The sequence below is a fragment of the Cricetulus griseus genome, chromosome 2 (genome assembly GCF_003668045.3).
Source record: "Cricetulus griseus strain 17A/GY chromosome 2, alternate assembly CriGri-PICRH-1.0, whole genome shotgun sequence".
In the NCBI taxonomy this organism is placed as follows: domain Eukaryota; kingdom Metazoa; phylum Chordata; class Mammalia; order Rodentia; family Cricetidae; genus Cricetulus; species Cricetulus griseus.
This window is the reverse complement of record NC_048595.1, coordinates 216,456,372-216,484,369: the sequence shown is the minus strand read 5'-3', so window position 1 is coordinate 216,484,369 and position 27,998 is coordinate 216,456,372. Positions and strand designations below refer to the sequence as shown.

The following is a 27,998-nucleotide window of genomic DNA, read 5'->3' as shown; positions in this document are numbered from 1 at the left end:
TCTGCTGAAACCAATCCTTGGCTTGGGGTGGGGAGGAACAGACTAGCAGGCCACCAGGAGAGTCCTAGGGCAGACCACAGAGCCACCACTGGCAGAAGGGTGCTCCAGACTTCGGACACAGACACTCGGGTGAGCAGCTGCAGCAAGAGGTTTGGATTTGTTCACCAGGGACACCAGGCACAATGACCTGCCCATTCCCCAGAGTCCTGGGGCCCCTGGCCCTCCTGATGGTAAGTCCCATCTTTTTCGAAAACTAGTAAACTTTCTCTGCTTCCTTGCTTACTCCAGAAGACTGGACTTGTTTACTGAGTCCCTGATATACATTCTAAAAAGGATGCAGCCAAGTAAATGCTAAACTGTGAAAATTTTAAATTCCTTCCTTTTTGTTTTTCTTAATGTTTAATTTTGAGAAGAAGTATAAAGCAGGAAAAGTTTATTTAATGTAGTTACTTTGTATTTCTTCAGTGATCAGATTAATTCATCCCAACCCCAGGTTTTATTTTCCACAATCTTTGTTTACTTCAAGGTAGCGAGTTTTTCTAACACACAAATGAAAATAGCACGACATAGCCACTTCTGTTCTCTGGGATTACACATCTCTTGTTAAGCATATAGCTAAGAATTCTACATGCCTGATCTTGACACCTGACATGTTTTTAGAATAGTCACCAACCGTTGAACTAAAATCAAAGTCAATTTTACTCTAGACAAGTTGGGAGGATTATTAAGAAAACCGGTTTTACATTTAGCCACTATGTGCAAACTGTATCAGGCCTTTGGGGAGTGGCGACATGAACTTAACAGGGGAATGATGCTCAGGAGGGTAAGTCTCCTGTTGACTGTGGAAATGCTACATGTTGTTTTCTAAATGACAAGAAGAATCAAGAGCATAAACATTAGCTCAGATACTATAAGTTAGTTTATGCCTTAGTCATTTTACTAGTGAGGCAAAGATATGTATTCCCAATCATGAAGATCACGAAAAACTTGAATATGAATAAATATAGGAAAAATTGCCAAGGGCAATTGCCACATTGTAGATGATAAAGTTGGCGTCAACATCCATTCATGCCATTGCCTCATTATGAACCACATAGAACAGTGGCCTCTAAAAGCCACAGGGAGCCAGATCTCAAGAACTGTCTGAAAATTAAAGTTGTCTGTCGTCACAACAGATGCCTTGTGTTGGGGGGGTGGGAGAGTGCCTCAATTCTCATTTGTATGACACTGTTTAAGACATTTTCCAACACACAGTAAAGCTTTGCCCATTTAGGGGGAGAAGAAGAGAGGAAAGAGAGGGAGGAAAGGGTGAGAGGGAGGAAAGGAAGGGAGAAACAAAGAGAGACAGAGATGGAGAAAGTCAGAGAGAGATACAAAATTCAGGGTCTAGATCTGAGCTGTGCAATATTGTAGCCACTACCCATACATGGCTATTTATCACTTAGAATATAACTGTTCTGATATGAGATATGCTGTTAAATATAAAACACACAGCATAACAAGAGTGTAAGAGATATTGTTAGTTTTTATTTTGGCTGCATATAGAAATTATAGTATTTTAAGTAGATTAAATTGGATACACCATTAATTAACTTTTTAACAAGCCTTTTGATGCAAGTATAAGAAACTTTAAAACCATGTAGGTGGCATTTGTGTTTCACATTAAGCAAATCTGCATCCTATTTCCACTTGCAGGGGGCAGTGCTAGGCAGATAAGACTCTGTGGATTCAGTGGGAGTTGAGATTCCCTAAGTGGAGACAGACCGAACTGTTCCATTGTCAGATGAATATAAGCAAAAACAAGGCAATTGTGGCCTTTGCCAGGGCTGTGGAGCTACTGGTTTGACTGGACGGAAAGTGTATGTTGGAGAACAGGGGCCAGAGTGTGACATTGAAAGGTTCATTCTGTGAAGGCAAGTGGAATCCTTTTAGAAAGGGGAGCCACCCAGAGTTTTGACATAATGTGGTTACGGGCAAAAGCATCATTTGTTGTTGAAGGGTGGTGTCTGGAAGTTGAAAGACATGTCTGGAGGTTTCTGTACCTTTCCCATCACACACACCATACAAGGTCATTGACAGCATCACAGTGTGAGAAGTAACAGCAAGACCTAGGCTTGAGTGTGTAGCTGTTCCACTGACTCACTCCAGGTCCTGTGTTCTCCATTGTCAAACAAGAATATCTTAGGCTGGGCATGGTAGCACATACCTTTAACCCCATCACTCAAGAAGCAGAGGCAGATGATCTGTAAGTTCTAGGCCAGTCTGGTCTATATAGTAAGCTCCAAGACAACCAGGGCTCTGTAGAGAGACCCTGTCTCAAAAAAAGCAATACTAATAAAGAGGGAGAGAATCACCTTAGCCCTGCCCCTGCCTCTCTAAAATGTCCACAGTGAGAAGGGAGCTTTCCATACTTGATCAGTAAAATGGCTGTTTCCACTGTTGACGATTATATGAAGATGAACCTCTTTGAAATTCAAGAGTCTTAAGGACAGAGGAATCTTGCCAAGAATCCTGCCTAACACTGCCTGGCTTTGGCAGCAGTTGACAGAGACCCAATTATTCCTACCAATTAGCCATCCCCCTTGCTTAATACCAGAAACCAATCCTCAGCGCTAACTAGAACACTCTGTGTCCCAGAGATTTCTCATAAACCTCTTAGCCCTTGGTACTCCCTTTCCAGTAAAATGTCAATCTGTAGCCTAAGGTGAGGGCTTGCTGGGGAAATGCCTCATGAGGAAATTACATAGTTGATGGGTTATCCATAATTACATGACGAATAACTGAATCTGCTTATTGCATACTTTTTCTTAGAGCAGTGCAGCTGGCCAAGCTATGCATTGTGCAACTTCAGTTGGTGCATTCATGGGAATTGCAGTGGGAGCAACACCCCTGACGTTTGCAAGGGTCAGCCTGCAGAGGCAGGGGTACAGAGGAGCACTGCGTTAAGCAGTTCCTGCATACTAGTCAAAGGCTCTTGATGCTACTTTCCTTTTCTTGTTATTCTAACAGAAATCACTAGAATTTACCAAGCACCTACTGTGCTCTTGGGCCACCTATGTGCTTTACATCTACTCAGAGTTCAATCCTCACAACAAACCCACACATACATAAGTAGCATCCCTCTCCAGCAGATGAGGAAATGGAAGAGCTGGGTCATGTGACCAAGTCAAATGATATATGCCTGGGACTGGGATTTAAATCGTCCTGGAGACTGGGAAGATGGCTCGGAGGGCTGCTGTGGAAAGCTGAATTCAGATCCTTAGAACCCAGGTGAAACAGACGCAATGGTGAATACATGTAATCAGAACACTCAGTACATACAGGTAATCAGAATACTCAGTACACACATGTAATAAGCACATTCAGTATACACATATAATCAGAACACTTAGTATACACATGAAATCAGAACATTCAGTACACACATGTAATAAGCACATTCAGTATACACATATTATCAGAACACTTAGTATACACATATAATCAGAACATGCCTATGGGAAGAGAGAAGGAAAAGTTGGGAATCCATGGAAGCTTGAAGCCCAGGAGCCTGGCACGACAGTAGCAAACCAGAGCTTTTATCTCACACAAGGTGGAAGGTGAAGACTGACCCCTAAGGCTGTCCTCTAACCTCCACATATATGGCCTGGCATGCACACACACGATTAAAGAGAAAACCAGGGTCCAGGGTCCAGATTTAAATCAGCACACATGACACAGCATCCTCCAATGCACTCAAATGGAATATTTGCAAATAGCCAAGGGTACCACTTTTACTTAGCATATCTTAGCTTTAAAAAAAATCAGCTTTCTAAATTAATTGCGTTTACACATCAGTTCTTAAAATCTGAATTGCCAGCCGGGCACTGATAGTGAATGCCTTTAGTCCCAGCACTCAGGAGGCAGAGGCAGGTGGATCTCAGTGATTCACTACAAGAGCTAGTTCCAGGACAGCCTCCAAAGCCACAGAGAAATCCTGTCTCAAAAAAAAAAATGAATTGTCTGAAATTAAATACTAATTTCTAAATATTTTAGTCTCTATTATTCATTGGAGAATTTGCCTTGATGAATACAAAGTTTATTAGAATGTTTCATGGCTTTAAATTTCAAAAATCTATACAGTCCTGACTTACACAAGATATTTTTTTTTGCTTTATATTTCCACAACCCTTGGGGTTTTGTTTTCACTGTAAAACCCAATAACTTACACAAAGTACTCAATGCTCCATGATAGAACAGCCTTTGTATTGGGTGATTCCCCAACCTTAGACTGAAGTAAGTGTTCTGAAGGTGCAGACTAAGCTATGGTGTTCAAAGGGTTACTGATGTAAAGCGCGTGTGCTTTGGTATTACAGCTTACAGTGGTATTATTGGGACATTATGCACCACAAGTGAAGGAGCTTTCACACAGAAATCAGAAGAATAAGTCACTCATTCTTCTGAACTGTATATTGTGTGACTCATTTATCAAATGTGTCTTAAAGGACTGTTGTGACCTACCATGTTTACAATCACTGTGTCTGCTAATCCATCCATTATAGCGGTGAAACACCAACCTATGGGCATTTCATGACATTTCTTTCCCAAAAGGTATAAATAGAAAATCATACCTAAAATATGTAATGACTCCTTTGAGTTACCTAAGTTAGTCTCTGAACTCCCTAGCGGGAAGTGTGGTAGACTTTGATGCCTTCTGGAAATGGGTAATGTAGTGTGGCTGTGTAAGCTGCTTTTCTCACTGCTGCTGCAAGCACCTGAGAGAGGAGAGCTTGGTTTTGGCTAAAGATTCCCAGACAGCCACTGGAAAGTATGATGGCCACGGGCAAGCCAAGAGAATCTTACATCAATAGCTGCTCACATAGGAGGCAAAGGGGGCTTACTGGGACAAGAGAAGGGTGCAGCTCTCTGAGCCCCACCCTCAGTCACCCGTTTCTCCATCCAGGGCCCCCTCCCAAGACTCCACAGCCTTCAGAATTAATGCACAGTTGCAATCATAGTTCTAGCCAGCCTGAGAATGGCTAAGTACTCAGCAGTGTTTCCTATGATGTCCCTCATCTTTCTAGAAACAAAGGACATCTTTCCACATACTAAATGAAGGGGCACTCCTTGAGATCAGTCTTAAAAGAAGAGAGTTGAAGGTTTAGAAAGGATAAGTTATCGGAGGGCTCCAGCTCTGTGAGAACACCGGAAATACAACAGCCCAGGCTCTGCTCTGTGACTTCTCCATAGATTTGCTTTGCCTTCCTGGAAAGGTAGGACCAGGGCTTTAATGCCTGCTAGAAGACTCATTCTCCATGGAGCTAGTACAGACATGACTCATGTTTTCTGGATGACTCCATTTTTCCCGTAAAAGGGAACATGCCCAGCCCCTCCTTTCCCTCATAATCAGACAAGAATGGTCAGTGATAAGACGACACTGGTCCCTTCTTTCCTAACAGACGGCATGATGTTGGGGCATCATCTTGAGACACTATTTAAAATCAGAGTTTCAGGTGAAATGTTTACAGTGGAGGGGTTGATCATCCCATAACTAGTGTAATTGCTCCTTTGGTTCAGACTTGGACCTGCCTGTTCATTACAATCTTTAAAAATAAATGATGTAATAAATCTACATTGTTTCAGGATCAACCACAGCCTTTGGCCCTGATAAAAATCTAAGTTACTGTCATATAACTTTCTTCTGTGTATCTATGTTAGCTTGGGGTTAGGATCTAGTGTCATGGCAATGCACACACCCTGGAGATAAAATGGCTATGTTTCAAATCCTAGCTCATCAAGAGTTGTTAAACAGGGAAAAAGTAAGTATTCATGCTCTTGTATCGATATAGACATAAAACAGGGGTTCTATAATAGAATCTTCTTTAGGTGGTTGCAATAAATTACAGTAACATTGAGTATAATGTTCTGTGAATAAAAACTAAGCGAGTCATCTACCATTGTTACTCTTTTAATTTTATCCTATAATTTGTTTTCCATGACCTTTTTTCTTCAGATCTCACACTCAGTGAACCAGCAAATAGTTGTCTAACACTTGGATAGGGAGGAATGATAGCATAAGTAAGACCCAGGATTTGGAAAGCTCATGAAGAAATTCTTTAATACTCGTAAAATAGTAAGATACAGAGAATATTTGTGAGCTGCATGGCATTAAAGAGAATGTGAGCTGTACAAACTCAGAGAGGAGGCGTAAGTAGAGACTGCTTCATGGAGCATGTTGGTGCTTGACTAGGTGAATCACAAGCAGGTGGGCAGTGAAGATCGAGTGGCTACATTCCAGGTGGAAAGAAACACTGATGCCATGCCTGAGAGATCCCAAGAAAGCAAAGGTCCCAGGCAGCCCAACTTCTTTTACCTTCATTTTAATTTTTTACACAAGTAGTATACAGTGGTATACAATGAAACTCTTGTTTGTTTGTGTTGTTTGAGACATAATCTCATTATGTAGTTCCATCTAGCCTAGAACTCACTATGTAAACCAGAACAGTCTCAGCCTCACAGAGATCTTTCTGCCACTGTCTCCTGAGTTCTGGGACTGAAGACAAGCACCACCACATCTGGAATTAAAAATGAAGTGTAATGTTTAAGTTGCAGTAGGAAGGAGAAGAGCAGATCCATGCCCCACAGCACCTAAGACTGGCACAGGACAACCCCTGGTTTTAGAAAAAGGTTCCATTTTCATAAACCAGAATAGTTGCATTGTATTCTCCTTACTCTAGTACAACTTTAAAGAGAGGAGGTGCAGGGGGAGGGGGAGAAAAGCAGGGAACAAAAGAACCTGTCTTTAAAAGGAGCTAATCTGGGGTTACTTTTGTATAAACACGCATGATAGATAATAAGGGCTTGGGGTTTTGACTTTGTTGTTACTTTTTTTTCCTAGTTTTTTTTTTTTTTTTTGAGACAAGGTCTTGCTAAGTCATCCTGGCTGTCCTCCAACTCTTCGAAACCCTCCTGCCTTAGCTTCCCACATGCTGGGATTGTAGGCATGTGCCACCATGCCCGACATAGCAGTTGTCAATAATTCTGTGACCACTTTCTGCAGTTTATCACAACAGTCCCTAAAGCAATGATTTCTGGGAGCTTTTTATATGGTAACCAAGTAAGAAACATCGAGTGACTGAAAGTGTCTGAAAGCATCATTTTACAATCAAGAAGATGGTGATAGTAATGATGGTGGTTGGAGTGGTGGCTATGAATCTTCTTCCTTGTTTTTGTTTTATTTCACTCTGTAGTCCAAGTTGATCTTCATTGCTCTTTAGCCCATCTTTGTCGCAAACTAGCAACACTCCTCCAGCCTCAGCCTCTAACCACTGGTAGTTTCTTCTTTTTTCTGCTATAAAAATCGGGAGTCATGGTGCTGGAGATATATCTTGGGAGTTAATAGCACTTGGTGCTTTTGCAGAGGACCCAGGTGCAATTCTCAGCACTAACATGGCAGCTCACAGCCTTCTTTAATCCCAGCTGTGGGGAATCCAACAGGTGCACACGTGGTGCACATACACACATGCTGGCAAAATACACAGACATAAAGTAAAACAAATCTTTAAAATCTGAAGTCAGACTGAAAAACTAGAGGAACTTGTTTATATGGAGAATGTGCCTTTTCCCAGTAAGATTATGCAATTTGGGATGCTTCCTTAAGCCAACTTTTCTAAAACTATAAATGAACTATAATCTGAAGAACAGAATGCAATGATGAGTATTATTAGCTTTCTATAGTCACCTGCTTAAAGAACTCACATGGTGCTTGTTTCTGTCTGATGTCTACAGGTGGTGCTGCTGGTGCATGGGGAGCTGCAAATAGAGGTAAAGTGTGCAGCGTGTGTCTTTCAAATCAGTTTACTGTTAAAACTTAAAGTTATAGTGAGAAAAGTACTTAATCATATTATTTGATAATTCAACTGTAAAAATACATAAAACTAAAATTCTAGCAAATAACACAAAATATTTTAGTTATCTATAAATATTAAGATTATTATCTCATGTGCTCTTATTTATTTTATCTTATTTTGTATTGGATTCTTGGTTGTTTGGTTGGTTGGCTGGCTGGCTGATTAGCTGGTTAGTTGGTAGGTTGGCCCTGATCTTTTGAGAACTGGTCTTCTGGGTAGTCCTGCCTACCCTGGTACTCACTATGTAGATCAGGCTAGCTTTGAACTCCTGGCAATCTTCCTGCCTCAGCCTCACTAGTGCTTGATTGCAGACATCCACTACTATATCTGGCTCCTTCCTTCTTATCTTAAATAAACAAATCAAATCCTATTGTGGAATAAATGGGGGGAAATCAAATACAATTAGTTATATTAAATATCACATAGCTTTGTAATGCTATATAAATCTGCTTCTTGACAAAGTATCAGGTGAGGAAATACTTACTCATCAAAGTAGAGATGAAGTTTCTCAGCATAGATATCTATCTCTGATCAATATTCAAAGCAAAGACTGCCAGCCATAGATGTCACAAAGTGAGGTCTCTTTCAACACAGCCTGGAGGACAGCACAGAGAAGATGGGACAGCAGTGCAGCAGGTCAAAAGAAGGTACAAACGTGAATGGGTAAAATTTGCCAAGCCCTGCAGAGAAAGAGAAGACAACTCAAAAAGAAACCCAATCGCCAAGGTAAGTCATATTGACATAAGCAGTGTGAGCCTTAGAATAAATGTATTGCATGCAAATTCAACATTTTATTAAACAAAAATAAAAATAGAGAGATATGGCAACTAGATAACTGGGAGTAAACATTGGCTTGGCCGTGGGTGGGCAGCTATTGAGGCTGGACAATGAGCTGTCTCATGAGCACTGTACTACTGTCTCTGTTAAACAGCTTTAAAAGTCTAAAAATAAAAACCAATTCTTGTTCACATATACTCTGAACACCTGTTACCTTATTCTCTCCCTTCCCCATTTTGTTGCCACTTCTTCCAACTTACAGAAGCATCCTTTTTGAAATGGTAAGAAAGAATTGAGCATCCAGAGGAAGCTTTCTCACAACTAAGCCCCCTTTGTCTTCTTACAACATTTTAACTATAACACCATGGTGCCACAACCTAAACATGCATTCAAAATGGCTCATTCTTGGTCCATGCTGATGAGCAGGAAAACTGTATTTGATTTCTTATTCATCCTCTCCAATAAATAAGTAGAGCAAGAATAAATCACACCGTAATGGAAAGGGTGGGCCAAGTGAACAGAGGACTTTAGACTGTGGCGGAGTCAGGAGAAGGCTCATCAGTGGTCAGCTTGACATTGAATCCATTTTTTTCTTACAGATCACTTCAGATTTCCAAGCAACCCAGAAAATTACATACCGAATTTCTGGAGTGGGAATTGATCAACCCCCTTTTGGTATCTTTGTTGTTGACCCAAACAGTGGTGATATTAACATAACAGCCATAGTAGATCGTGAAGAAACCCCAAGCTTTCTGGTGAGTCCTCATCAAGCTATCCTCCAAGTACTTTGTGAAGTTAGAAGGTAGCTTTTCTCCGGGTAGGTTTGCAAGAGAAGAAATTATTACATGGGTTAGTCTATCAACAAATAAAATTAATCCCTCTACCAAAAACCTCCCTCTGTGGTACATGTCCTTGGCATAATACACTAGAAGTAGGGGAGGAGCTTTCCAGAACTTCATCCTACCAAAATGCAACAGCTTGAAGGAAGGGAAACTGGACCAATGGCAAGAGTGGGGACCTTTCCCTTTCCCCACACTTGGGGGAAATGCTTTTCTTCTTTGTTCATTAAGTTATCTAATTGCCAACATTGGTATAATTTCTGTGAGGTTTAGTAATACTCAGGCTATCTCCATACAGTGATAACGGATAGTCTCCCTGTGTTTCTAGATCACATGCCGAGCTCTAAATGCCCGGGGACAAGATGTAGAGAGACCGCTCATACTAACAGTGAAAATTCTAGATGTCAATGACAATGCTCCGATATTTTCACAAACCATATTCAAGGGAGAAATTGAAGAAAATAGCGCTTCAAGTAAGTCTTTTATGGGGCCAAACGCCTCCCATTCACATCTTTCAATTACACATACCATTATACCATATTTACAAACTATACTGTTTGTTTGCTCAGTAGTTTGACAACAAAAAAATTCATTAAGATAGTCTGAGATTTCCTTTCCAAATTGTGTACTAACTCTTAACAATTACCCATCAGAATTATATTTGTAGATTATAGTCCCATTACAAAGTTAGTGTCTAGGTACACAGCTTCCATGTGAGTCCCTCTTGGGCAGCCTGGATTCACAAGCTTGATGTTTTTAGATTATAGTGAACAGAGGCATATTCACAGTATTTGAATCATATTTAAAAGGAAACATGCAGGTACATCTATCTGGGGAAGAACTCCAGACAGAAGATAGTCCAACCTCAAAAGAGCCAAGACTGAGGGAGCACTAGAAGATTTTTCTGAAAGCCAACAAATTCTAGAAAGAGACAGCAACAGCGACACAATTTGGGGCTTGTTTTTTGTTTTGTCTTTTGTTTTGTTTTGTTTTAGCAAACAGGTAGTTTAAAAACTTAGTGGGAAAAATTAGTGGGAATCAGTGCTAAACTATTTTGAGTCTGTAATGTGAATGTAATGTCAGAGTTTGTGGTCTTTGACAATTTTCCTATATTCCTAGATTCACTAGTAATGATCCTAAATGCCACGGATGCAGATGAGCCAAATCATCTGAACTCTAAAATTGCCTTCAAAATCATCTCCCAGGAGCCTGCTGGCATGCCCATGTTCCTCATCAGCAGAAACACTGGAGAAGTCCGAACTTTGACCAGTTCTCTTGATCGAGAGGTAAAACAAGTTACTTGGAAGCATCAAAAAAAAAAAATCCTAAAGGGTTTGATGGCTAGCAACCTAAGAATGGTGCCTCCATTTGTCTGAGAATACAAAAAGAATCCCAGGGAAAGCTACTAGCCTTTGCCTGATATAATCTAGAGGAATCTGCCTCTGTTTGATTCTGCTGTAATAGAATGTACACCTGCCACAAGCTTTCACGAAACACCTCAAATGGGAGAATTAAGGAAGGCACTGGTGTGCAGAAGCAGAGTCTACACTGGGATTAATAGGCTGGGAGAAAATTCCTAGACAGAGTTTCTATCTGTCATAAGCTTCTGACAGCATACCTTTTCTCTAGACATCTCCATTTAATTTTATCTCTGCTTACGAAACACCCAAGACTCTCTTCCTCTCTCTTCTTGTCATCTCCCACCACCACAGTGCATCTCCACCAGAACAGGCCACTCAGGTGCACATTCCTTTCACATAAATGGTTTCCCCAATAGAGTCATAGGGAAACTCCACACATGAGCCTCTCTCAGACGGTCACATCACATCTCGTTCCTATAGCCCAACTTTTGCTCTCAGTTCCCAACACTATCTTCAGAAGTTTACCAAAGAGGAAGCCTCCTGTAGCCTGAGCTCCTCCACCCAGTCTTCCGGAGCCACACTAGTCTCTCTCTGCCATGGACAACTAACAGTGTGCATGAACCCTGATTCATGATCTCAAATATTTTCACTGTCTTATCTCATACAAAGCAACTACTGGCCATTCATGATCTTTAACAATTAATCTTTGTTCTCTTTTTCTCCAAATTCAGCAAGTCAGTAGCTACCATCTGGTTGTGAGTGGTGCAGACAATGACGGAAGAGGACTATCGACTCAATGTGAATGTAGTATTAAAGTGAAAGATGTCAACGACAACTTCCCATTGCTTACAGACTCTCAGGTATGTGCACTGGGCCTTGAAATACCATTTTAATATATGCATAGTAGTTTAGCATCCCAATTCACTAATTACCTGTCTGTTGGGTTTTAAATGTTCTATGCTTTTCTATTTTAAGAAATATCTTGGGGAGGGAGCATGCACACCTTTAAACCCACCCAGCCTTGGGAGGCAGTGGCAGGTAGATCTCTATGAGTTCGAGGCCAGCCTGGCTACAGAGTGCGTTCCAGTACAGCCAAGGCTACACAGAAACCCTGTATCAAAAACAAAAAAACAAAAACAAAATAAACTTACATATGGTAATTAAGGATTTCGTGTGAAATAGCTCGTAATTTGAGAAGTAAAGATGAATACTATTTAAAATAAATATGATTCCCTTAGGTAAACCCTAGAGATGAATCTTGAACACTTGTCTGGGGTTCTAGTAGGGGAGTTGAAGGCCACCCTCTTCAGTTGGAGGGAGGTTGAGACAGTGAGGAAGGGCACATTTGCCTAGCCAGCCAGGTCAGTCAAACAACCCTGGCAATGGACAGAGTAACAGCAATGCTGCAGCCAGGTCGCCCTCACAACTCCTAGCACTGACTAAAATCCTGTTTCTCCATTTCAGTATTCCGCGCGTATTGAGGAAAATACTTTAAATTCTGAGTTACTCCGATTTCAAGTGACAGACTGGGATGAAGAATACACAGATAACTGGTTGGCTGTCTACTTCTTCACCTCTGGTAATGAGGGAAATTGGTTTGAAATTGAAACAGATCCCAGAACCAACGAAGGCATCCTGAAGGTGGTTAAGGTAAGGAAGACATAACAAAGTAGACAGCATTTATTTTACTATCATCATAGCTCTATTGTCTAAAGACAGCTTCTCTTGATATACTAATTTTTCTTTCCAAGCTACCATACTTCCTTTAACACACACACACACACACACACACACACACACACACACACACACACACACACACACACACAAGAGGCAGGGAGAGGCTTGCATGCTCTCGGGACAGGAAAGCAGAGACAATTCATATATTAATCAAATTCACTGTCTGCAACAGATTGGAGTTCAGAAGAGATGAGAATGCAAGGGATCGTGGTGTGGGAATTTGTCAACATGATTTAAATGCATTCGCTAATGTCCTCACAGAAAGAAATCACAATTTCTCCAGTAAGTAGGAACTGTTAACAAATTCCATAGGTAAAAAGCAAAACACTGAGTAAAACTCAGGTTCAACGTGACAGACTCCCCACTAGGAATTACGTCAGGACAGCTGTGCCTGGAAATAGGCAGACCCAAACAGATAGCCACTCTGCTGGTATTCTTTGGCATCAGGTTTTGGAACATTCTGGAGTTCCTTTAATACCTAGATCTGACATAATGATGGAGTGATAGTATTTCCTTAACAAAGAGGCTTCTGGAATATTTACAAACATTTCTTATCATTCCACACCTCACAGAGAATGTTGCAGCTTCTGAACCTGCAAGGATTTTGTTATAAATCCTAACATCATCTTGACTCTCTATTTAATGTACTGGGATCATTCAGTACATTCCCAAACTTGACACCTTGATCTTTGGCCTTTCTTACAGCATTCGGCCAGCCATCAAGTTCTGCTACAAGCTATTGTTAAAGGATGGCCTCCCTCTGCCTTCCACCACCTATCTCCACCTAGCCTTGATCCCTCCCTCTTACATGATTGCAGTGCTATCTAGCAGGTGTCCGTCCTGCCTCTCCCCACTTCTTGCTCTCACGGCCACCAGTCTACTACCACACGTTTTTAAAGAAACAAATTAGATGACTTACTCTTCTCTTTAACTCCTCCTGGGCTCTCTCTGGTTGAGTGGTGCCTCACCCCCCAACACCAACAGCACTTTTAAATAACAAGCAACTCTTTCTAGATGAAATACAGAAAGGATTCGCATGAGGATCTCTGGGGGAATTCTCATCCTATTGGGTCTGACATTGACCAATGTGATTCTAATACACCATCCAAGTGGATAACCACCTACATCAAAATGAAGTAGCAGACCTTCCTACTAAGGTGCCCAAGGCCCTACCAGCCAGCTCCGATCACCTTCTGCAACATGGGCTATTTGAAAGTGCCTCCACCTTTCCCTGAATACCTTCACAGAACCCTTCAATGCTCAGCCCAGATCCAAACCTCTTAGGTGGAAGCAATTCCCTGCTTCCACGCAGCTCTGTAATCACTTTGTGTCTACCTCCACTCTCCCTTCCAATGGGAAACTCTGAGCCCTTAGAAGCAGTCATTATAGCTGATACTCAAATCCAGATGTCTTCCCTTAAGAAAATATTCTACCAATAAATAAAACAACAATTAGCACTTCCTAATCTATTGTGCTGAAAAAAAAGATTAATGAATGAAAAATCCTAATCTCGGATTCCTTGGGACTTGATTTAAGCCAGCTTAATTAGATAATCAAGCAACTATAAGGAAAAACACTGCAAACTGTCTCTATGAAGAATTGGGTCAATTTCGCACTGCTATAAAAAAGACTTGGTTGGTCTTCTTGCCAACCAAGATGTGATAGTTGGCCTTTAGAGCTTCAAATTTTCTTTATGATAGAAAAAGAATATACATGAATCCAACAAATATATTATTAATAGCTAAGTTGCTGTTTATAAAAATGTATCACCAGGCAGTGGTATGCCTGCCATTAGTCCCAGCACTCAGGAGGCAGAGGCAGGAGGATCTCTGAGATCGAGGCCAACATGGTCTATAGAGTGATAACAAGAACTACAAAGGGAAACCCATCTCACAAACAAACAATAAAGAATGTATTGTAAGACTTAATTTGTTACAGTCTCACAACAACCTGGTGAAAAAAGCCTCAGATGTGGCATAGTGGTAGAACACTTGCCTACCATATATGATAACATGCTGGATTCTATTTCCAGTACTGAAAAGGATCAATTTTTAAACAAATTAATAAAATGTACATAACATTTAGAAGTGAAAAGCTTGGATCAGAGAAACCAAACCCCCTGCTTCACAACATACAGCTCAGACATGACTGAATTAAGACTTGAGCTGTGTTACCACCACACAATTAGGGACTCTATGTTCTACCTCATGGCCTAAAAGGAGTTAATGATGTCTTGGTGTTTCCTTTATATATAATGATGTCTCCTTTCACTAGAAAGGAGACAGTGTGTTTTATAAACAGGTTACCAAAACAAGGTCTCATGAGTTAAGAATCCTAAGGCATTTTCTATTTGACCTTACAGTGGCTTCTGAAACCATATTTGCTCTATAGGAATAGGAGGTCCTGTTCATCTCATGCTCTTCCAGATTGTGTTTGCTTTGTTTCATCTTTTGTGAGGCTTCCTTCTGTCTAATTTGGTTTTCACTCTAGGCTCTGGATTATGAGCAAATGCAAAGCACGCAATTTAGCATTGCTGTCAGAAACAAAGCTGAATTCCACCAGTCAGTGATCTCGCAGTACCGAGTGCAGTCGACACCAGTCATAATTCAAGTCATCAATGTCCGAGAAGGAATTTCATTCCGTCCTCCTTCCAAGACGTTTATCGTGCCAAAGGGTGTCAGCACTAACAAACTGGCTGGTTATATCCTAGGAACATATCAAGCTACTGATGAGGACACTGGCAAAGCCGCCTCATCTGTCAGGTAAGACAGGCTTTATATCCTATGAGTCCTTAGTGTGGCTTTCATCTGTATGTAACTACAACATAATGCTCCATCAACTAGCTACCAGGAACAGATGTATGGAAGGGGTAAAGTTGAGGAACTAGATATCTCCTCAAGAGGAGATACACAGATAAATCATTAAAATATATTGTGCCATGAGCAAAAATAATATGCCTGTGAACTAGTAGGAACTAAAAGAGGGATGCCTTAGCCAGGATGGGAAGCAACACAGAGCTTCACAGCTAAGTCTTGCAAAAGGTTAGAAGTTCATCAAAGGAGTGAGTTCCAATAAGATAAGACACTACAGATCAATCCAAGGCAAAGTAGGTAATGGCTGAAGCATGAAGCACCATACAAAGAAACAGCTCAGTATAAAAAGCATAGGCACATGGTTTGTTTTACTTTGTTCTATTTAATTTTCCACAACCAAAAAGTGGGTAATGAGACTAATGCATACATAAAGTGTGATCCATCTATACCATGTTAATTTTCCAGGTTTTTATTCCTTTATAAGATGTATTTATGTTTATTTTACATGTGGGTGTTTTACCTGCATGTGTGTCTGGGTACTTTGTGTGTGTGTAGTTCCCCATGGAGATATAAGAGGGTATCAGATCTCCTGAACCTGGAGTTATAAGTAGTTATGAGCTGCCATGTGGTACTGGGAACCAAACCCAGGTCCCATGGAGAGCAGCAAATGTTCTTGAGAATTGGGCCATCTCTCCAGCATCCTGATACTGTTTATAAGTACATACACAACATTTTAGATCATGTATAACTATGTTGGCTCTATAATGAACAATATTTATTAAATAAATAACATTTTATATTTTTCTATTATAAAACAGATATGTCCTGGGTCGTAATGATGGCGGTTTGCTTGTTATTGATTCAAAAACTGCTCAGATCAAATTTGTCAAAAACATCGACCGAGATTCTACTTTCATAGTTAACAAGACCATCTCAGCTGAAGTTCTGGCCATAGATGGTAAGAATGTTATTTCCATGGTTTTGAATCAAGTATTTAAATTAGCATTTCCTTCAGTGTAGATGGTCATGACTTTTTAATATATTTCCCTTATCACTAAAGATCATTATTTTGGCCTTGAGCCTGAGACATCACATCTTAGCCTAAAAGAGACTAAGAATTTCCGCTCCCCAGTTTGGTTGTTACCACCTATAACTCTGGTCCCTTTGGTTTACTATGTGTGAAGGAGAAAGTGTGAGTGTGTGTATATGTGTATGTGTGTGCACGTGTGTGTATTTCATGCATGTGTGTATGAGTGTGTGTGTATGATATATATTTGTCCATATGTGAGTGCGGGTGCCTGTGCCCACACATTTGTGGAGGCCAGAGGAAGACACTGAGTGTCCTGTTTCATTGGTGTATGCCTTAGTCACTTGAGACATGGAATCTTAGTTAACCTGGAGCAATGCTGGCAGCCAGAGGGCCATGAGACAGAGTTGTGGGTGCATACACAGCAGCCCCACTTTTTACATAGTGCTAAGGGCCCAAACATCAAGTATTCTCACCCACTGAGCCACCTTCCTAACCTCAGGAGGAATTTTTTGACTTACAAAAATACTGATTTTAGAAGACAAGTTAAAATTCCTATAGACAGTCAATCAACAAATCCACTCCAAGTGTAAACTCATGAGAGTTCTCTGCACGAAACCTGTAAATTCTCATCATTAAACAATAAAATTTCCTTTTCTGAGATGTTTTAAAATAATATTCACAGACTGCATGAGTTTACCAGTCTATAAAATTAATTTAGGCTCAGTGTAATAACACCAAAAAATAAACACTAAAAAATATTAACATTTGGAAAAAACACCCCTAATACTAAATATGACAGAACTCATTCATCATCTTACCACTGAAGAGTTTTATTTTGTTGCTTGATTGTCAACATTAATTGCTTGTTTTCTGAAAGAGGGTCTGACTATAAGGAGCTAGGCCTGTGGCTGATTATGTAGAGCACCTGCTCTCAAACTCAAACTCAAAGAGATTGACATGCCTCTGCTCCTAAGTGCTGGAACTAAAAAGCCACCCTGTGGCTTCAATAAACTTTTAAGTTTTATGTAATAAATATAATTATTTATTCCAAATACCAGGGCTCAAATTGCAGGAGCAAGAATCTTTTGTCTCCTGGTTACAAATGTAACCACAGCTTTAAAGCTATTTTGTGTATTGATTTCATTTGTAATTAATGAATTAATTACTTTGATTTCAAGAATATTTGACTGATGCTAACTAATACTGCTTAGAGACAGAGGCAACTTGGCAAGTTTAAATTGGTTTGATAAGTTGCAGAGATAGGATGATGTCTTTTTACTCCTGATACTTTTCAAAAGAAGTTATCCTAACTTTGCAGCAAGAAAGAAATATTAAAAAATTACTTTTGTAAGTTGGATGCAGGAGGTTGAGACAGGAGTTCACCGCCAGCCTGAGGACCTAGAGTGACTCCCAGAAAGAAAGAAAGAAAGAAAGAAAGAAAGAAAGAAAGAAAGAAAGAAAGAAGGGAGGAGGGAGGGAGAGGGAGGGAGGGAGGGGGAGGGAGGGAGGGAGGGGAGAGAAAGAAAGAGATGGGGATGTGGAAGGTCATTTTTCGTACAACTTTACTCTCTGTATTTCTTTATTATTCTTACAGAAAACACTGGAAAGACGTCTACAGGCACAGTACATGTGGAAGTGCCCAGTTTTAGTGAAAACTGTCCATCAGTTGTCCTCGAGAAGGAAGAGATTTGTAGTTCATCACCATCTGTGGTTGTCTCGGTGAGAACCCTGGAGAGGGATAAATACACTGGTCCCTACACAGTGTCGCTGGAGGAACAGCCTCTGAAACTGCCAGTCATGTGGAACATCGGAATGATGAATGGTGAGTAGAGAAAACACGCTTCCATGGACCAAAGCTGCGGCTGCTTTGTATTTCCAGAGGAATGTGAATCCCTTCGACAGAGGTCCTTTCTGGGAAAAAATTGAAAACATTCCTTGGAAACTGAGATATGAGCCTGGTATCTTCTAAAGAGAAGAGAAAGTATATTAATTCTAGCACCATTTACTGTTTTCTGGGTTTGTTGGTTTTGTTGTTTGAGGCAGGGGCTCTCTGTGCAGCCCAGCCAGGGCTGGAGCTTGCCACATAAGAGCATGGCGGACTAACATCTGCAAGCCCACTAGCCAATGAAAAAGAGGAACTGGTTTCCTCCTGAAGGGTATCATGCGTATTATATATTTACTGAGGTTTTCAAAATTTCATAGACTTAATAAAATAATCTCCCTTTCTGGACTGTACAATGACCATCAAGCCACTTCTAATCCTCTGTAAACTCACTTTCCTTTACTGTTTTGTGTGTGTGTGTGTGTGTGTGTGTGTGTGTGTGTGTGTGTGTGTGTGCAAATCTTGCTTCCTCTCATGGATGTGCTCCATGGCATCCTGTAGTCATATGTTAGTCATGGCCAGAGACACCAAAAGACATTTTTCTCTCTATGACTCTTGGCATTCTGATATTATTTAAAGGAATAGCTCCAAACTTTATGTGTAGCATTGGTCTCCTGATGAGTTTACCAGATGGATACACGGTCAAAGAACAGACAGATGGGAATATAGCTCAGTGACTCTGCACATACCCAGCATTCACAAGGTCCAAGGGCCAGTTCTTGGAGGTGGCAGGATGGGAGTGATTGAATTGAGTTAGGTTGAACAACACAAACTGGGTAGCCATGGCACAATTTCAAGGGCACTAGGTTCTGGAATGATTCAAACAATACAACACTCCCAGGGTTCCTATTTAGAAAGAGGTGATATAGAAATGGAGAACCAAGAACAAGTGATGCTCAGCTGTCTAATAGGCAATGAGCCACTACAAACCCTATCACCCAGGCCCTCAGCTCTGGAGATAAGCAAGAGAAGCAGATGAGAGGATTTCAGTCAGGCATGAGATCAGAGTTTGAAGCCATGCATGAGGTCATGTGCCTGTGAAGTATTGGTGCAGACATACACAAGAGTGGGTGAGTTGTGGACAGAGACATGACACTGGGATGCCTCATCTCCCACCACCTTCAGAGGGGAAAGCAATATAGGGCTGTGTCTCTGTGGAGGAGAATCATGACCTGTTGGACTGTGGGAGACAATGATACCAGAGGGTTCCACCTTTTTGGCTTCTCTGGGATCCATTGAATGAAGGATTGTCTTGGGCCACATAGGGATGTCCAAGCCAAACCTTAGAACTGTAAGAGCCCGAGGACTGTTTATTTTCAAGACACTGTGTTTCATGATATAGCAAAATGAAATTGTCTTCTAAAGACTTCAAGTACTGAGCAATCAGGCTATAAAAAATGAACAAACAAAAACCAATCTCTTGTGTTTTAATTAGCTTTTACAATTTTGTGTTGGATTGATTGCATCTGTAGCTATTTAGGGATGCATGTGACCCACATGCCATGGATTAGACACTCCTGGTAGTCAGACCGACCCTGCAGTATCTCTTATACCACTCAGCACTGCTCCAGCCACACCAGCTCTCCTGTTTGTGATCATAATTCCAAGACAATTCTAGCACCATAATGACAAGCAAGAAGTTTTAAGAGCAAATGATACCTAGTCTCACTGTTGATTTGTACTTTTTTTGTAGCTACCTCAGCACTTCTACGAGCCCAGCAGCAGATGTCTCCAGGGGTTTACAGTGTCCCAGTCACCGTAAAGGACAATGAGGGCAGGCAGTGTGACACACCAGAGATCCTGACCCTGACAGTGTGTCAGTGTGATGACCGGAGCATGTGCAGAGCCCCTACCCCCAGCAGAGGACCTATAATATACAGGGAGTCATCCTGGAGGCTGGGGCCTGCTGCCATCGGATTGATCCTGCTAGGACTCCTGATGCTGCTGTGTGAGTAAGCCAATATGCCCTCCAGAGTCCATGGCAGTGACATCATTTACAAGGGCCATTGTGCTCATCTGGATAAAGTGAGAAGTGCCATTCTCTAATCACTTAACTGGCCAAGTTGAAGGAAATTGCTAGAAAAATCTGAAATGTGGTTAGCTTGTTACTTAGCAACAACTTAAATACAGCAAAGCAAGTCATATATGCGAACATTTCAAAACAATGGGGCTGGAGAGGTGGCTCAGTCAAGATAGTGTTTGTCTCACTAGCATGAGGACATGTGTTCAATCCCAGCACCCACCTAAGAAGCCAGGTGCAATGACAAATGCGTGTAATCTCAGCGATAGTAAGATGGGAGGAAGAGACACACTGATGCCTAGAGCTCACTGGACTGCTTGCCTACCCTGCTTAGTGAAGCTCAGGCCATTGAAAGACCCAGCCCCAAATGAAAAGGGGAAAATACCCAAGGAATGATATTCAAGGTTCCCTCTGGCCTCCATAAGCACACCCAGACAGCTGTGTACTCATAATCATATTCCACGCACATGGGGGATGGGGACAAGAGCAAACGAAAGGCATTATGAAGATACTCTACATTCAGTCAATATGTTCACAGTCAACATCATGACTTTATTGGTAAGCATGGACTTTCTAAGATGTACATACACATCTCAGATCCATATACTAGTCTCATGGCTAAAATTCTAAAATAAAAGAATGTTGGTCAAATAACTTTAGAGAGGTCATCTAGGACCCACATTAACAGAACGTGAACACTGAGATTTAGTGTTTAATCCAGCCAGTCCTCAATACAGAGCTTACCCTTCATGTGCACCCCTTTAAAATATTCACACCTGGGTTGCAGAGATGGCTCAGTATTTAGGAGTACTTGACCTAGCACCCACATAATGGCTCACAACCACCCATAACTCCCAGACCTCATGTGGAACACACTCATACATATAAAATAAATCTTTAAAAAGCTTTTTAATGTTCACAAATAATATTAAAGACATTTAGGGAAATTACATGCCTGTACTGTCTTTTACTAAATGTGCGTTTTAGCTTATTCAATAGATAGCTTTCTGGAAATTTTCATTTTAATCAAAATCTCACTAAGTAAATGATGCTCTGAATATGAAAGTCCTCTACTTAAAGGAACTAGAGATCCTTAATAAATTCACAATAATTCCTTAGTTTATTACCGAATCATAAAGTATTAATGGTAAAACAAATTTTCATGATGTACATGTATATTCTACTTAAACTGTCTTTAGAAATATGATTTTGGGGTCAGAGAGATTGCTCAATAGTCATGAGCACATAGCTCTTACAGAAGAGCTGAGTTCAGTTCCCAACACATACTTTGGGTGGCTCTCAACTCCCTATATCTCCAGCTCCAGGGGATCCAGTGCCCTCTTCTTGCCTTCAGAGACATGTGCATTCACAAGATACACACATATGCACAGAATTAAAAATTAAATATTTTAATGATAAGTACAATCCACTTAAGCATTGTATTAAAATTCAATATACGATGTGAGTTACATCCCATCTGTTTTAAAACTTGACCTAATTTTATATTAATATATGACTGATCTAATTTGCATAATTATGTAGTTCATTCTAGCAATACTAGCATGTCTTCCTGGCGTCCCTCTCTCAGACAACCATGATGAAGGCACCGTTTATTTCCCCTTTGAATGGATGACTTAGAAAGATCATACGACATAAACAGGTTCACAGAGCTGAAAAGTGGTGCATCCAAAATTCAAACCCTAGAAGACTGATTCAGAGACCTGTTCCCCAACCCTTCAGGGAGTTGCTTCTAAGTGGGCAGTTGGGCATTAGGGCTCATGTGGCCTTGACAGTGCAGAGATGGAGATGAGTCATTGACAGCAGAGTTCAATGAGAGATGGCTCAACAGCAAACAGAGGACCTGGATTTGAATTGCAGCACCCACATGACAGCCAACAACTGCCTGACTCCACTTCTAGGGAATCTGACACCTTCTTCCAGCCTCCACATGCACCAGGCAGGCACGTGGTACACAGACAAAGATGCAAGCAAAACACCCAAACATATGAAATAAATATTTTTAAATGAACATTTCTTAGCCCATTAGTGGAAAGAATGATACAATGGCTGAAAGATCCTCCAAGCTAAGGACTCTCAATTCACAATTAAAAGTGCACTAATAGGGGCTAGGGAAACGACTCTGAGATTTAAGAGCACAGGCTCTATCAGAACCCAGGTTCCAATACCAATACACACACACACACACACACACACACAGCACTCACAGCCATCGATCAAACCGTCTTTAGTCGATGTTGCACTTTGCTGGTCAACTGCTCTTTACTAAAGACAAGAATCTGAACTATTGTCAAAATCACATAAAATCTTGGCTATGGAGGCATCATAGTTTTATGTGTATGAACCAAACACAATAGAGACAGTAAACATGTACAAACAAATACAATAAATAGTAACAGCAACAATAACAATAATATGTATTATGGAAAGGGACTGAGAAACTGAACAAACCCTCTAAGAAATGACCTGGCCTCCTTCAGCTCATGATCATTGGAAGATTACTGCGTTTCACTTACTAAATTGTATTTTGTAGACACTAATTTTGCTTCTGTTGAATGTCTTCCTTTAATGTTTGAACTACTGTATTGCCTTTGTAACACTTTTGACAATTGCCATGTCAAATAGTTTCCAGTGGATTCAAGCATTCTCTATTTCCTTGTTCCTGCCTAGTGGCCCCTCTTCTGTTGCTGACCTGTGACTGTGGGGCAGGTCCCATTGGAGGAGGAGCCGAGACAGGTGGCTTTATCCCTGTGCCTGATGGTTCAGAAGGAACAATCCATCAGTGGGGAATTGAAGGAGCCCAGCCTGAAGACAAGGTGAGAATCCGGTTTGTAAAGCAATTACTGCAGTCATGTAGTGGAAAAGGATTTAATATTGGAGTAGGAAAGGGAAATAGAGGGATATCAAGAGACATCTTGACCCTAAGTGGAGAGTTGAGACTGTTGTGGATGGGGAGTTTTAGGACTCCAGCTTTACAGGAGTCACATCCTAAAAGGGGCCACTCCTAGAAGAATTGTAATATTATCACTTACAAGAGACCACACTTCATATATATTGCACTGAAATGTGTATAATTTTACCGTATAATTTGTAGGAAATCACAAACATTTGTGTGCCTCCTATCACAACCAATGGAGCAGATTTTATGGAAAGTTCAGGTGAGTAAACATCAAATTTGTCTGTTTACCTACTTGTACTGAGATATGAACTCAGGCCTTCACTGAGTTCATTTTAAGCAAGTATGCCCACTGAGCTACAGCCCCTGTCCTTTCTGTGTTTACTGTTTTGAGCCAGGGTCTCGCTAATTTGCCGAGGCAGACCTTGAACTTGAAATCCTCCTGTCTCATTCTCCTACGTAGCTTAAACTTATTTTTGAAATGTAGAGGAGACCATAACAAGAGGTATCACCGCTCAGATTAGAAGCTAGCTTTATATTTCTTGGTATTTTAGCCAATTCTGCAGCATCTATCTGCCCTCTATGAGTTAATTCGCTCACTGATGTCACTGTTTTGAAAAAAATCTAAAGACTATTTTTTTGTTTTTTCCAAAATTTAATGAATTGAAGTAACTATAGCTCTCAGGCAACTAAATACTAACTGTAAAATATTTTCAATTTATTGTTTTACTTTGTTTAGAAGTATTCTGCCCGCATGTATATCTATGTACCATGTGCATGCCTGCTGCCCACAGAGGCCAGAAGAGGGAGGGTATAGGATCCCCTGGAACCAGGGTTACAGATGATTATGAGCCATTATAAGGGTACTGGGAATTGAACCTCTCTTTTGGAAGAGCAGCCAAAGCCCTTAACCTCCATCTTTACAACTACTAATTAATTACTTTTAATTGGGAAATATTTTACAGTGTTAGAAAACTGTAAATGAAAATGTTAGCAATAGCTGGGCCACACCACTTACTCTGACTATTGCTAGTGAAGGTCGGTTCATGTTCGCCCATCAAGTCTCATGTGTGCGTATCTGTGCCGCCTCTGTGCATGTGTAAGCCCTCTGTATTCTGTCCCTCTCCCTGGTATAACAGCATCAATTGTGTCTGATTTGAGGTCAATTACTAGTTCTGTGCAGTCTCCATAGGGTATGAAGCGTAAATTTAAGTGGCATTTAAGTGGATCTGTTATTTCTTTGGATTTACTTAGTGACAATTTTAATCATGTTGTCTCATTACCAGAAGTACACTACAAACTAGCAAGCAATAAGGACCAGTACTCACAGGAATTTTATTCTTAATTCTGTAGTCAGCAAAAGCCTACACAAGTTATCCCCAGTTACATGACAACCTTTAACAACTTCTCAAATACTTCTCTCATTATGATTATATAGCAAAAACTAAACCCAGAGTTGTCTGTAAAATAACTCATGAAGAGCTGGAGAGTTGGTTCTCTGGTTTAGAGCACTGGCTGGTCCTCCAAAGGATTGGGGTTCAATTCCCAGTATCCACACTGGGTGGTTAATAAACACCTGTAAACTCCAGTTGCAGGGGATCCGACATCCTGTTATAATTTCTGTGTGTGTCTATATTTACACAAACACAAAAAAATTAAAAATAAATTTAAATAATCTATGAAAGCATCACATGAAAGAAATAGGAAACACACTCATAATTCTTTAAATTTCCCTCAGATGCCATCTGTCATTTTGCACTGTCACATCATGGGGAATTTCTTCACTTCTCATGCTAAAATCATGACTGCTTGACCCCAGTGTCTTTGTCCCTGAGAACACATGAGTTCAGAAGCTTTCCATGGCTGATTATTGACTACTGTGTCTTTTCACTTTTCTTTTTGTTTCTGGCTATTGCCACTGACAATCTGTTTCCCTGAACTCTTGTTTAAAGGACATGTCTTCATGACTTTTCCACCTGACCATGCCCCTGCGTTGTTGCTGTCAAATAAACCTTCTGAAATGATATTACCCCAGCCACATCATTGTCCTTTCCCTCACATTGCTGCTTTACACAGGAACTGCCCATCAAAGATGAAAGAACAGGAAGGACTGAAAAGAGAGCTCAGTCAGTCAAGCGCTTGCTGTGCAAAGGTGGGGTCCTGAATTCATGAAAAAGCTAGGCATCATGGCCCATGCTGGGGAGATAGGGAAAGGCAGATCCCTGGGGCTCACTGGCCAGAAAGCCTAGCTGAATCGGCAAGTTCCCGACCAGTGAGAGACCCCAGCTCAAAGAAAGATGGCCGGTACCCTGGGGAACAACACCTAAGACTGCCTTCTGACTTCCACATTTCCACATGCACACATGTGCACACATACCACGTGGGCATACACACACCTATGAGCATGGGCACAAATGTACACACACATATGCATACACACTGGAACTTTAAAAAGTCACAACATGAAAACATGAAATATTAGAGAACTCTCCCTCTCTCTCTTGTGTCTTTAGAAGTTTGCACAAATACATATGCTGGAGGAACGGTGGTGGAAGGTGCTTCGGGAATGGAAATGACTACCAAGCTGGGAGCAGCTACTGGATCAGCAGCTACAGGGGCACTTGGCCCCTGTTCCCTGGCTCATTCAGGAACGATGAGAACAAGGCATTCTACTGGAGGGACCTTGAAGGACTATGTTGCTGCACCAGTGAACATGACTTTCCTAGGTTCCTACTTTTCTCAGGTAACTAGGCAGCAAACGAGCAGGCTGGTTATCTCAACATAGAAAATCTGGTTACTTGGTTATGTACATTAGTACTGAGATTCATTTTTCTATACTTTTTTTCAATGTGAGGGAAACAAAGCTTCCTATTGTCAAAATAAATCAGGTAATTTTGGTGGCTGTCGGAATTGGGCCACTGGTTCAAACTCACAAGCCAAATGGACAAGGACAAAGTTAACACAAAGTCCCCATGGGGGGGGGAGTAGTGAAAACTATCTCCGTGAACCTTGGGAAAGCTGCCACTCCCCCAGTACAAAAATCGAACAAACTGTGATAGACCCCAGGCAGCATATACAGTTGCTATGGAGACCAAAATCCAGACAAAATTGAAAACTAAAACGTAAGTCTAGGCTAGACTTTTTGATGGAATGTCAGCCATATTGCCAATTCCCCAAAGGAGAACATTCCCTGAAGAGTATTCCCTGAAGCCCCACGTCATGCTTGCCCTAATATGTGGATCTAGGTTTATTTTTATCTATGTCATGAAAACAGGAGGGGATTTCTGAGAAGAGAAGGGGAAGAATAGGAGGGAGGCAGGGGAACATAGGACAGTAGCAGAAAGAAAGACGATCTCATGTTGACTCTCATTTGCAAAGGTCTATATTTAATTCTGTGTGTATATATAGCACATGGAAGCCAAGGAGAGACTATTTGGGGAAAGGAAAGGGACTAGCAGGAGGGAGGGGAAGAGCAAGAAAGAGTAAGGGGGTCTAAATATGATCAAAGACCAAGGATATATATGTTTATGGGAATGTCATAAACCTATTATATTGAACACTAACTAAAAAGATAGTAACAATAAAATAAATAAATGAAAACGTTTGAGCTATCCAGAGGGAAAAAATTAAGCAAATTTAAAAAACAAAAAAGAACACTTTCATCACTAGTGTGGATTAGCTAATATGGGAGTTCACACCCAAGCCTTGGGCTTTATGAGTGGATCCGATGGTCTTTGTAAAGTCCATTTGCCCTCTTTCTCTGTATTTAGAAATCATTCGCCTATGCTGAGGAAGAGGGTGAGCGGGAAGTGAATGACTGTTTGCTGATCTACGATGACGAAGGCGAGGACGCGGCCCCCTGTTCGCCTGCACTAAGCTCCTGCAGCTTTATCGCCGATGACCTAGATGACAGCTTCTTGGATTCCCTTGGCCCCAAATTTAAAAAGCTTGGAGAGATATGTCTTGGTATTGATGATGAAGCCAAGCAAGCGAAGCCAGGACCTAAAGGCAGTGGTTCTGGGGCAGATATCTGCGCTCGGCCTACGGAAGTCCCTCTGGCAGGTCCTTCCAGGTACCAAACTTTGCCTGACGGTCTAGAGGTCCCTCAGTCGGGTTCTCAAAGGCACCAGACTCTGTCTGGAGGTCTGGAGGTCCCTCAGTCGGGTTCTCAAACGTACCAGACTGTGTCTGGAGGTCTGGAGGTTCCTCAGTCAGGTTCTCAGAGGCACCGGACTCTGTCTGGAGGTCTGGAGGTTCCTCAGTCAGGTTCTCAAAGGTACCAGACTCTCTCTGGAGGTCTGGAGGTCCCTCAGTCGGGTTCTCAAAGGTACCAGACTTTGCCTGGAAGTCTGGAGGTCCCTCAGTCGGGTTCTCAAAGGCATCAGACTCTCTCTGGCGGTCAAGATGCTTCTGTTGTGTTCACTTCCGGGTCAGTCCACCCTGCCATTGCCATCCCTGACCCTTTACAGCTTGGTAACTACTTGCTCACAGAAACTCACTCAACATCAGGTTCCTTTGTACAGCCCACCACTGCCACCTTTGAGCCACATCTCACCCAGAATGTCACGGTAACAGAAAGGGTGATTTGCCCCCTTCCCAGTGTCTCTGGCAGCATAGTGGCTCCTACAGAGCTGCGAGGTTCATACAATATGCTCTATACAAAAGAAACCTGTTCCCATCTATGACCAAAACAAATTGGAAAAACACATCAGCCAAATTGGGATATTTGTACC

The 27,998-nt window shown here is 41.3% G+C and overlaps 1 protein-coding gene across 2 annotated transcripts; it reads left to right on the top strand.

Annotated features, from left to right (window-relative positions):
• Positions 1–182: 182 nt before the first annotated feature.
• Positions 183–27,988, top strand: Dsg3 (desmoglein 3). 2 transcript variants are annotated; one of them, XM_027404383.2, is made up of 17 exons: positions 183–230; positions 7,768–7,803; positions 8,484–8,615; positions 9,266–9,421; positions 9,834–9,978; positions 10,625–10,791; positions 11,598–11,726; positions 12,331–12,516; positions 15,097–15,368; positions 16,238–16,377; positions 18,044–18,271; positions 20,025–20,279; positions 23,040–23,185; positions 23,464–23,527; positions 25,779–26,008; positions 27,036–27,314; positions 27,621–27,988. In XM_027404383.2, exons 1-17 carry the CDS (start codon positions 183–185, stop codon positions 27,948–27,950), a joined length of 2,943 nt encoding a protein of 980 aa, XP_027260184.1. In that variant the 3' UTR covers positions 27,951–27,988. The 2 variants fall into 2 exon arrangements, with proteins under 2 accessions (XP_027260184.1, XP_027260183.1); XM_027404382.2 differs by having other exon boundaries at positions 27,570–27,988.
• Positions 27,989–27,998: the final 10 nt, after the last annotated feature.

Coding starts and splice junctions, on each gene's coding strand:
- Dsg3 (XM_027404382.2), top strand. CDS start 183: ATGACCTGCCCATTCCCCAGAGTCCTGGGGCCCCTGGCCCTCCTGATG. Junction 20,280..23,039: donor AGGACTCCTGATGCTGCTGT/GTGAGTAAGCCA, acceptor GTTCCTGCCTAG/TGGCCCCTCTTCTGTTGCTG. Junction 23,186..23,463: donor GAGCCCAGCCTGAAGACAAG/GTGAGAATCCGG, acceptor TATAATTTGTAG/GAAATCACAAACATTTGTGT.